This window comes from Theobroma cacao, chromosome 8 (genome assembly GCF_053813885.1).
Source record: "Theobroma cacao isolate CCN51 chromosome 8, ASM5381388v1, whole genome shotgun sequence".
In the NCBI taxonomy this organism is placed as follows: domain Eukaryota; kingdom Viridiplantae; phylum Streptophyta; class Magnoliopsida; order Malvales; family Malvaceae; genus Theobroma; species Theobroma cacao.
In genome coordinates, this window is record NC_142646.1 from 11,821,613 (window position 1) to 11,834,236 (window position 12,624).

General features: G+C 34.7%; 1 protein-coding gene across 1 annotated transcript; it reads right to left on the reverse strand.

The window, feature by feature from the left end:
- Positions 1-9,810: 9,810 nt before the first annotated feature.
- On the reverse strand, positions 9,811-12,037 carry LOC18592706 (tryptophan aminotransferase-related protein 3-like). Its single transcript, XM_007019556.3, has 5 exons — positions 11,754-12,037; positions 11,345-11,639; positions 10,955-11,247; positions 10,557-10,837; positions 9,811-10,441 (listed from the first exon to the last, which is right to left on the reverse strand). Exons 1-5 carry the CDS (start codon positions 12,035-12,037, stop codon positions 10,086-10,088), a joined length of 1,509 nt encoding a protein of 502 aa, XP_007019618.3. The 3' UTR covers positions 9,811-10,085.
- Between the last annotated feature and the right edge of the window lie 587 nt (positions 12,038-12,624).

Genomic DNA, 12,624 nt, shown 5'->3' on the forward strand with positions numbered 1-12,624 from the left:
TAGATTGCATGAATTGAGGTTCAAAAATATTGAGAATGCACCAATTTCCTGTGGGAAATATATTGGCTGGAAGAGTTTTGATGAGAACTGAGAGATTCAGACTAGTTTATCCGACTATTTTGATGAACAAAAACTGAAAAAATATAGCTCCTTTAAGAATAGATCCTATAGTGTAAGTCTGGTAAAGGAATTCTATTTTGGCATTACTTTAAAAGAAAAGGAATTAGAGGATTTTGATGATTATGTTGAAGATGGTCTGAATATATATTTGAATGGGAAATAATTTGTTGTCACTGTTGAAAATTTAGGAAGCTTACTAAAAATCGAGTGTGAAAAAGGTGAGTATGAATTCCCAGAAAAGTATGATTCATCCTCATTATGGGAAATCATCACCAGGAGAAAGGAAAAGTATTCTTTAAAGAGCAATTTAGGTCTGAGAATCAGCTCCTAGATTAGGATTTTTCACTACCTTATAGCAGCAAACATTCAAGGCAAAAGTGGAAGTTTGAGTTACATCAGCCTTCAAGATCTTTGGCTGATGGAACATGCCTTTAATGGGGTTGCTCTGAATATGGGCAGGTTCATGATAGAAAAGATGAGAGGAGCTTGCAAACTTGATAAAGTCAACCTGCCTTATGGAAATGTCATAACATCCCTTGTCCAGAAAAAGGGAGTCTAGGCCAAAAGGTATTAAATAGACATGGTGAAGACCAGAGATTAAGCCATTTACTATGGCAACTGGATCAAAATGGGATACAAGTTGGATGGTCAGAAATTCACTAGAACACCCAAAGTCTCTACTATACCAGCACCAACCAAGGCATCATCCTCCCAATTCTCTAGTGAAATAATCTTTAATCTTTTGATGAGGATAGATGGTAAGCTCACTAATCAAGGAATGAGATTATAGAAGATTGAGGAAAGGATAGCTGAATTTGAGAATGAACTGAAAAGAAAGGAGAAAGTGTCCTCAAAACTTGCTGCTACAAACACATTTGAAACTCTAAGTATTGCACCAACACAACAAGGTGCTGAAAGCTCAACCTTGCAAGCAGAAGGATCTTCTGCTCATGGTCATGGCATTCAAGCAAACGATTCTCATCCTGGTGTGGAGCAACCAACTAAGGCACCATCTTCTGAACACCAGAGCAAGAACAAATTTGATCAAGAGACAGAAGTGACAGCTTTCGAGGATAAACATGTTCCTGAGAAACACTAGGCCTCCCCTCCCAACTCAGAAGAAATATCCAGTATGGATATTTTTCATCAAATAGTTAGAGAGGGAAAAGCTGAAAAAGACACTACTAAGATAGAAACTCAAAAGGACGGTGGAGATATAGGAAAAGGGAAGAAACCTGCATCAGCTCCTAAAGTAAAGATAAAATCTGGGAAAGAAAAAGCCACTCAGCACCAACAAAGGGAAAACCACCAACCAAGGGAAAGAAGACTATGGCCACCAAGACATCCTTTCTCAAGAGAAGAAAGTCTTCTAGGTTGGCAGAAAAATTCAGACCAGTTTCAGCCTCTTCTCCTCAGAGTCTAGTCCCTGTCTCAGACAAGTCATCACCAAAACCTTCCTTTAGAAAGTCATCACCTTTTCGAGAGCCTTCTCTGTAAAACCCGACCCTATAAATACATGTCATGACATACATGCATTGAGTAGCATGTTATTATGCTAGAAAAGCACCTAAGAATAGACGAAACCTGATATTGTACCTAACGGTACACTTAAATTGATTTAACCTCGAACTAGTTCAAATAGGAATTGTAGGATGAAATTTAATATTTTATAGTCCAGGAATGACTAAAAAATGATTGTTCGGAGTTCGAGGGTTCATTTGGAGTAAAATTAGAAATTTTGATATTCAAGGGCAAAATCGTCATTTTGCCACCTAAGATAATAATTTGATCATTGAGTGAAATTTTTGACCAAGATTAACTATTTGGAGTATAATTTAATGATAGGAAGTGAAAAACTTTAATTCTGGTGATTTTTGGAGTGTAGGGACAAAATCGTAATTTTGCCACCCACGGACAAAATTTGAGATTTTGAGAGAATTTAGATCAAATTTGACAAATTGGAGAATGGTATGAGTATAAGGGATGAAAAATATGTCTATGGGCAATTTTTCAGTTTTTTGGGCAAAAATGTAATTTTTCACTTTTACGGGGGCAAAAGTGCAAATTTCAAAAATTACTCCACCGAGACTTTGGATGAGTCTGAGAATTTTATCTAAGCTATGAATATATGAGACAAGTGTATGGTGAAAATTTGGAAACAAATGGATGAAATTTTAAAAATGGGCCAATGGGAAAGTGACATGTGGCATTTTTAAATAAAATAATATTATTTTAATGAAAAGTCAGCCCATTTAAACCCAAATTTTGAGTGCTGGCCGGCCATAAGGAAGAACAAGAGAGGAAATAGAGAGGAAAGGAAGAAAAAAAGAAAAACCAAAGAGAAACAAGAAAATTCAAAGGAAAATTCACAGTTTTCGACCGTTTACGCGTCTAACGGTAAGATTTTTCGATTTTAGCTTGATTTCTACCTTTCCTATGCCTTTATTTCCATTTAGCATGCTTGAGGAGAGAGATCAAAAAGTGATATCAAGGTCTGGACGAAATTCTAGGGAAGAGAAATTGAAATTTTTAGGTTTTGATTTTTAGTTAAATTGATAGTTTTAGTTAGTTAAATGTGTTTAGAAATTAAATTGGGCAAGAAATCATTAAATTTTCACAATACCCACTCTTGGCTGAATGCTCAATGCTGTACAATGATGATGAATTGATTTTATTCTAAGGGAAATGAAGAGAAAATGATGAAAAACGATTAAACGTGATAGAAAAACAAAGTAGAAAATTAACCGAGTTAATGTCCCATTTTTGGCCGAATTTTCCAAGGAAGGGAGTGAGCTGATTTTGTTGTTTTTAGAAGGTTATTGGATGATATTTAATGTTTAGAAATGTTGGAGAGAGAATGGGATGATTTAGAGCTAAAATAGAGCGCGTTAGCAATTTATCGGGCAAAGTGCCAAAAATAGGTTAATACTGCGTTTAAGCCGCTTTAGGCTATTGCATTTCATACCATGCATTAGTATAGGATTTAAGTTAATTATATAGTGATTTAGCATCAATGTGATGAATTGTGTAAATTTTTGTAATGTGTCTAGGAAGAGAGCCTTCAGGAAAAGGCAAAGAAGTCGTACCCGACGAGTAGTGATCGGGGCGCTTAGAAAACTTTTAGTTTGTACAAACGGTGAGTAAACTTATTATTATTGTAAATTATCTAGAGTTTATTTTTAAATGCCCTTTATGTATTTTATGAAATGAAAACGGGATTTTTGATGTTTTAGGAATAAATGTGATAAATAAAAATATATTGTATTGATTATGAAATTGAGTAATTGGAGGCTGCAAACTGACTTGAAAAATATATATTTTCCTAGGAATGGCTTATGAGAAATGAGTATATGTGGCTATATTTTGTGAGTGCATTTGGGAAAGTTATGTAAGTTGATTTTACTATGGAGGCTGGATAAATAAATAAAAGCCACGTTATACTGTCGAAATTTTATTAAAATTGGTGGGTTAGCCACTGCAGTGGCGGGTTTCCGTGGACTGCCTATTAGAGGGGCACGGTAAACCCAGTTATATAGTTGCTCCGGTTGTAGAGGCGAGGAGGGTAACTCCCGGGGTAGTATTAGAGCTCACTTCACGTCGAACCCCCACGTGAATGTGTAACTCGGCCAACGCCAAGGAACGGTTGGTTTTAAAAATAAAAATGTGTTTCACGTGTGAATATTTTAACACCCTTGGTGGACTCGATTAGATGCCTCGGCGAAGGTGTCCCTGAGGATTAGTTTTGGCTTGAGCCTTGTTTTAATAAAAGACATAAGCCTTAACAATTGTTTTGGTAAATTACAAATATTTTATGTTTTAAGAAATAAATTGAAAACATTATGAAATGGGTTGAAATTTATTGTTTAAACTTGCCTCCATTTTACTCGCCTTTAGATATTTATGATAATGTTTGTTTACTCATTGGGATTGCAAAATCTCACCCAACTCCTTTCCACCCATTTCAGGTTCAGTATAGACTGTAGATAGCTGATCTCATCGAGGACTACCATTGGATCTGCATTTTCCAAATCGTAGGTTCACGGTCCTCTTTACTTTTGTTTATTCGGGGGCCCTCTTGTTATTGTAAATTAAATTAAATATTTTGGCTTACTGTATTTCAGTATGTATAAATTTATTTAGCTTTTACGCTATAAAAATTATTCACGTATAACTCTATAAATATTGTTTTATAAGAAAATAGAATATTTTCCTTAATATTTCTTTTATTTTCTTATTATATTCAAATAATCGTAATTTCGTTTTAAATGAAGATTTCAGACTTTTAAACTCATTTTGAATATGAATTATGTGTTTTGTACTTGTATATTACGTTTTAGCCAGTTTCGAAATTTTTGAGAAAAAAATGACCAAAATACCCCTGTGTGGCGAAAATTTTATTTTGATTGTTTTTTATCTAAAATAGTATATATTCTCTAAAAACTCGATATTTAACAATGATTGCTCACAAGAAAGGAAAGAAACTAATATGTAAGCCTTGTGGGGTTTCGGTTGGCATTCCGAATAATGAGTGTCAATCGGGACGTCACAGTGATTGTCATGGGCCTGAAGGAGGTTCCGGGTCGTGACATTCTCCTTTTCCTCTAAACACTTTTTATGGCACTGAGTTCTCACCCTTTGACACATCAGATAAATAGAAGCCCCTTCCTTTGATGCTGACAAAAAAGAGGAGTAAAATGGCAAAACCAGGGGTGCAGGAACTAGAGAATAAATAAAACAAAATTATTAGGGTGGAGGAACCAAGAAGGAACTTAGAAAAAAAAAAGAAAGCAAAAATGAATTAGGAGTAGGAACTTAGAAAAATAGGGGATAGGAAGCAAAAATAGTTCAAAGGTAATTTTGAAACATCTTTTGATTAATTGCTATTTGTGTCATTGTGGCATTTGAATACTCAATTTTAATTTTGGTGTTTATATGGTAGTGTGAGGCATGAATGCTGATATATCTATGATGTTTGTTTGCTGAAAATTGAATGTTTGCTGATACTCTGCTATCCATGACATTTTAACTGTTGTTAAGAAAATCTGCTGCTAAACCATATTGAATTGCATGCTGATAGCTGCTGTTGTATGCTGATAATTGATCAACTTGGGATTACAAATAATTATGGATGTTGTGAATAGAGTGTTGACTGAATTATGAAGGGAATAGACAAAATCTGATGACTATATGCTGTTGACAAACCCTGCTGAATGTTCTATGAAAAAAAACTATCAACATTCATTGCTAAATCACCCAAAATTCTACACATGTGTATTCTCTAAATGTATAATGTCATTTTCTATATGACAAGAATAAAATTGGATGGAATAAATATACACACACTAAGGGGGAGCATATGCTTAGAGGGAGCAATCCTCATTTTCTGCAGAAAACTAAAATGAGTAAAAAGACACTATGCTGTTAATCAAGGAATGTTTTGTCATCATCAAAAAATGAGGGGATTGTTGACTCCATTAGTTTTTGATGATAGTAAAACATTCCCATTTATTTGTGTCTAATACCTTTACTTAAGTGTGCAGGAAAATTAATGTATGAAATTAATCCTTCAAAGTATATATTAAAAGAAAAAGGGAGATAAAAATAATGAGACATGACTGATTAACAAGGAAGAAGCTCATTAGTTGAATAAGGAAGAATGTTGGTTGGCCAAGATTCAAATTGGAGAAATGACGGGTTGAAGAGTTTGAGAAACAGAGACAACTTAGTCAACCAAGAATTAGTCAGTCGACTAAGTGGTTACTGCCAGAACTGCTAGAGACAAGGAGCGAAAAATAGAGACAAAATTAGCCAACTAAGATATAGGGTAGTCGACTAAGATCATTATGCATGCAAGTTTGAAAGCTGCACTAAAGGACAGAGTAACGGTTATAACCGACTTCCAACTATCTCCAATGGCTAGAAAACTGTCAAACTGCCATCAGAGATGTTTCTTCAAGTATAAAAGGGTCTTCCAACAATTAGAAAAAAGTTTTTAGAAAGTTTTGAATGAAATTTGAGCTATAGAGAGTTGAAATACCAAAAAATCTTCACAGCACTTGTTTGCACTTAAACGCCCATCCTTTGTACTTGTACTCAGCACTCAACCGTGTACCATTTAGATTAACTTGTAATCATAGGTACTTTCTTTCACTTCTCTTCTTGTATTCTTAGAGTGAGGGAGTCACTCTAAGTGATTGTTTCAAGCTAGGATTGCTTGAAAGTGTTAAGGTTCTAACTTAGCCTTTAAAAGTTAGGTGTTGGGTTTTAGTTTAGCTCGTGAAAAACTAGTGTAAAAGGTTTTGGTTGAGCCTTGTAAAAGCCATTGTAAAGCTTGGTGAAAGCTTGTGAATTTCACCGGTTATTAGTGGATTTGTTAGGAAAATCCTTGGTTGGATAATCAAGGTAGTGGATGTAGGTCTTGGACCGAACCACTCTAAATTGTGTTGTCTTGTTTACTCTGTTTTTGTTGTATTTTCATTCCTTCATTTGTCTCACCCTTATCTAGACTTTGAGACAACTTTTGAAAGAGCCAAATTGTGCTATTCACCCCCCTCTAGTACATATTATTGGGACCAACACTTAATGACAAGCATTTGGAATTGTCTCAAATATATTTTTAATCCTCTAAGGTTATATATTTGGTTGAAAAGCCATGCATCATTAGAAAACACCTTATAATCTTTCAAACAATGCATATGCAACTAAAAATGCAAAAGCAAACATGCCTTAAATTGTCATGTGATTATAGGAACAAGGGAAGGAAAAAGTAAATGGAGAGAAGTGTCAAAAACCTAAGGAAACCTTAAGACACAAGTCAAGAGTCGATCTTAGAGAAGCTCAAGTTGATCTAAAGGCTAAAAAAGAGTAAAACTTAAAGAATATAAAGCCATAGTCGACCTTGGAGTGCCTATAGTCAACCTAGTTCTAGAAGATCAAGAAAATCAAGTTTTAAACAAACATAGTCGACCCATGACTTAAGCATACTTGACCTTTACAAGTCAAAAGCACAAAAATGTTAACTTTACATAAACATAGTCGACTATAGAGGAAGCATAGTTGACTATAGCTATTTATACTTGCAAAAAACATGCTTTCGAGAGTTGGATTGACTTGAAGAAGGTTATACTCGACTATGGAAACCCTAATTTGAGAAATTTGAAGAACCTAGTTGACCTTAAGATTGTTGTAGTCGAACCTAAAGCTTCAGCAATGGTCAGATTTGATTCAAACTGGTGTCTAACGATTCTAAACTTTGCCTCAACTATAAATAGACTCATTTAAGACATATTGAAGAAAAAAAAACTAGAACCAAAGCTTTAAACCCTAGATAGACCTCCAAAAGCTTATCCTCACTCTTTAGCATCATTTTAGTATTTTACCAAACTTACAAAGTTGAATACTTGCTTCATATGAGCTAATTTTTCTACTCTCAAAACACCCAAGCTAAAATCTCTAGCATTTAGCTTTTGTGAGGAAAGTCTTTGCTATTACTCATTTGTACATACATCTTGTAAAGGTTCTAACTTAACCTTGATAAGCTATTTGTGAAAGTTTGTGGTTGAGCCTTTAAAAACCATTGTTCATGGGTTATCGCTTGATTTTGTTAAAAAATAAGAACCCCTTATGTTGGTCCCAAAAAGACTGCAAGAGGGGGGAGAGGGGGGTAAATAGCACTTTAAAAATATTTTGAAGGTAAATCTAGAAATTTGAAAACCATTTGGAAGATTTAGGATGGATGGTTGAGAACTTGTGAAGGTTAGTGAACATTAAGTAAAAAAAGGTTGAGAGAAGTGGACAAAACATAATATTTGTAGTGGTTCGGTTCTTTTGACCTATATCCATTACCTTGATTTTCCTAATCAAAGATTTTCAGTCCAACTTTACTAAAACCAATGGAATTAACAGCTTCCACTAATTTTTTACAAGGTGAGCTTCTAACCCATGCTTCAACCCTTTTACAATAAGTCTTAAGTTTACCTTAGCTTAGACTACCCCTTAGAATGTCTTGCACACTTTAAGAAAACAAGAAATTGAAGATAAAAGGAGGTACAAATGATCAGCTTACTGATCTAAGTTGTACAAGCTTCAATTCAAACACTTCCATAAAGATAGGAGTGGAGTACAAGTGCAAAAGAAAAGGTTTTTGCTCTTCTAAGCTCTTTCAAACTCTTTGGAACTTTTCTCTATGATTTTTAACTATTGAAGAAGCTTTAAAAACTTGAAAAGTCACTTCTAGTAGTTGAAGACAGAAACTAACCATTACAAACAATTTCTACTTGTTATTTTATCTTTTTGTGCTTAAATTCAAATGTGCAAACAGTGCTTCATTAACTGGTTAATGACAGGCTTTAACTAAGTAAGCTTTCTCTGACTTCCAAATTGCTTCTTTATGTTAACCAGTTAATGATGATTTTAACTTATTAATAACTTATGTTTTCAAGAACTTTTAACACTATTTTTCATCAATCATTCTTCAATTGTTTAGAGCTCCTACTAATTGATTGAGGCTTCTCTCTTTTCATCTTTAACTGATTAAGATGGGCTCCAACAAATTAAGAATTCTTCAACTTTGAATCTCTTGGTTTGGCATTTTTAGATGATCAACATCACTTTGAATTTTGAGTTTTGATGCTTCTAATGCTTCAAGTTTAAGCTTTAAGCAATTAGCCCCTTTGCTTAATCAATTAGTGAGCTTCTGTGTTTCGCTTCTAACACCCTCTTAATCAGTTAAGTCTTTTGCTAACTGATTAAGATGTTCTTGTCTTACTTTTGTATAACGCCTAACTTTTTCTTAACTGATTAAGGCTCCATATCAATTAGTTAACATTGTTCTGTCTTTATTAGGTTCTTTTTTTCTTTGCTTTTTTTACTGATTAACTTGTATTGTAATTAAGCAACGTTCTTGACTTGCTTCCAAACAACAAATATATTAAGGGTTTTAAACTTTGTCTTGCACACTTAAATAAAGTAATTAGACATCAATGAATGGGAATGTTTTGTTATCATAAAAAACACATGGAGTCAACACCTTTGTGGATTGTGTAAAGGTTATCACTTAATCCTATGTAAAAGCTATTGTAAAGGCTTTTGCTTGATACCGTTAAAGAGTGAGAATCCCTTTGTGTATTATGTGAAGGTGATCACTTTGTCTCATTAAAAAGAAAGAATTCTTGATAGTGGATTGAAATTCATTAGTTACTAGGAGAGTGGACGTGGGCATCAAAAAAGCCAAACCACTATAAATTCTTTGTGTCTCTCTTTAATTTTTTGCATTATTATTTATTACTTATATTTGCCTTAGAAAATAGTTTTATATTGAATTATTGTTTTACACTTAGAAAAATATTTTTCTCTTTACTTTTCATAGCTAGCATTTAACTTAGGAAAAATATTTTATCTTAGTATATTGTTTTTGTGTTTAGTGATTTATTGTTGGAGAATTTTTCGATGCTAGGAAATACTTTTGGATGAAAAAGTTTTGATCTTAATACCTAGATTTTCAAAGAAATTTTTATAAATACCAATTCACTCTCTCTTAGTATAATCCACTTTGAGACTTCTATATTAACAGTAATATTAGGGGATTAAAAATATATTTGAGACAATTTCAAATGCTTGACATTAAATTTAAGGTAACTTGTGATTTTGTCAAATCAAAACATGATGTAACTCAAGGCTAATAAGGTCCAATGTCTTGTGAATTTTATTTGATCTTTTAGATGACTGGGAATTGGATGATATATAAAGTTCTTGTTGATTGTTAAGTGTCTCTTTCTATTTAACCCCGTTTTTGAATATGCTCTAACTCTGCCCTTGCCTAGTGGTACCAAAGAAAAAAAGAAAAAACCACAAGTAAGTGAATGATATCTTCCTAAATTGGGACTTAGATATCCATTCCTCCCGCCCATTTACAGATTTACACCCTAATCCAAAATTCCGGGTTTGCTATATGTATAAGCCTGCTGCTACTGTAAATAGGCTGGCATGGTAGCTCCGTCTCGAATATCTGTCGTGAGTTCTTCAAGGTGAAATTTGCTAGTAACATGATCCCAGTTAGAGCAAGCATTCAACCGTGGTGATGACAGATTTACAGTAGTTTTATTCTGTGGCATAATTTTGGTACTATCATTTTCTTCAGATACTAATATTTGCATCCTTTTAAGCAGCAAATCGAAGTCATCTTCACACTTCACCAGGCTGAGCCGAACATATCTGCTTTCATCACCGAACAAGCTACCATCACGTCCGGTGACATTGACAGAGTTCAGCACCGCGTTGCAATCATTATCTTCTTCTCTTTCACACTTCAGCCATGCAAAAGCTGCCATGAGAACAAACTACTCGTTAGGTTTAGAAGTTCAGAAATTAATTAATTATCACCCACCACAGGAATATTTCATTTTATTATATATGATGGGAAAAGGGTTAATGATTACCTGGAGAAGGTTCCCTGACTTTTTGGTGGAAAGAGCAGCGTTTAGGCTCAAGTTCCTGGATTGAAAATCGTTTGGACATTGACATAGTTTCGCTCAACTTTCTCCAGCGGTTCCTCATTGTTTTGTATCCGAAGTCAAACATTTCCTTTCCTTCTCTTTCAAGGGCTACTTTTAGCAGCTTCAAAACCCTTAGTTGAGTCTCTCGAGGAACCCCATAGGTGCTTAGACTCATATATATTAACATCCTTTGATAGACGGTTTCATCTTTTAATATTGCCCATCTGCATAAGCAAACCCCAATAGCACGATTGAGTAACTTATTGCACCCCCAAAAGGCTTTGGAAGTAATTGAGTATTTCCATATCTAAAATCATCAGAATAGTAGAAAAGATTCTTACCCAAATCTGCTTCCGCCATGTCCAGTAAGCTTGGAGAGAGTGAATATCATGAGATCTTCATCTGCTGGAGCTGGGATAGGTGTATAATGTGGCCAATAATAGGCAAGATCATGAATTGTCTTCACAGATGGGCCTTGAAGAACTGCCTTCTTTAATTGGCCATCAGGATTGTTTGGGGAAGTCACAAGCTCGATAAAGTTCCCTTGAGAATCTCTTTCATTCTTGTACAATGAAGTATCTCCTTTGAACTTATAATCCTCAGAGTTGAAAAACTCAGTTTGTTCCCTGTAAACCTGTAACATAGTATAATTGCAAATTTAATTACGTGATAATTAATGACAATTAAATAGTATATCAAAAGCTACGAAATTTATGGGTTTCCAAGCTTACCGGATAGTATGGGGTTGATGCTACGACTATTGTAGGTGAAGATGGATCATTAGAGGAGAGGGCATGCACTGCTGCATGAAGAAGTTGGGTAGCACCAGCACCAAAAATGATGAACCTTCCATCAGTGACTGCATTTCCAATAACTGCATGAAGTTTCCTAATTTGAGTCTCGAGCTCTTTCGAGATGAGAGAACCATCATTGAATTCATAGCTCATGCGATGCCATCCAGGAAGTACAATGGTGCTACTAGCTGCATGCTTCCGCCAAAAGGGTTCTAAGAACATAGGATCTCCACTGCAAAGAATAAGTTAACAACAATGGTAATAACATTATTGGTACAAGATTCCCATAGTACTGACAGCTTAACAAAGTTCATATTCCTCTGCGATTGAAAGAGTAGTCAATTACCTATCTGCGTCAGCGATACAATCAGGTAAGAAGTCAGAGCAGTCAGGGCCTCCATAGCATGCATCGCACTCACAAACATGTTTTCCATGAAGAATTGATCCATCCAAGAAAGCTCTTCCATGACCTGAGCATGAGATGGCTGCCACAGCCTCAGCTTCTGCGGCAGCATTTTTAGTGTAACTTTGCTCCATCCCGCGATGGAGGTAGTGGCTAAAAAATAACAGATTAAGTATCGAGGAACAACTTAGAAAAATTGTATACTTGAAGCTAGTAATCTTAGCCATGCTTTTGCCTTTTTGTTTTTGCCGTTTTAGTCCTAAGTTTGTGTCATGGGCAGAACGAATAGCTGCTTTATATAGTTGTAGCAATGATGCTGCGGCTGCTACTGATTAAGATCACGTTTAAGATGGAAAACAAACTTTGATTATTAAAATTTGCAACACCCTCGAGGTTCAAACGCGGTTTAATTGTTCGAAATAAGACAAATAAAGTACTGATGACTCCATGCACCTAGGAAAACACAAGTAGACTATTATAATACATAATTGCTCCTATATAATTAATTAATTGTATTTACATACTAAATTCTAGGTATAGTATATAATCTGAAACCTTGTAGTAGTCAGACATAAGTTCTCAAGAAATGAAGAAAACATTGTTAACTTCGAAAGGTCCTAGGAAGGTTACCTAGTCACTGTTGGTTTGAGAGCTTAATTAATTCACAAAACGAAACTTATCCGGAAGAATCCTATAGCTTTCCTGTCTCTCTTTTAAATTTATTAATTCCCCTTTACCCAACTAGATATAAATAATTTCTTCCTTCAGGTTTTTTCCGTACTGGTCTATGAGTAAAAACAAAAAAGAATTAGGT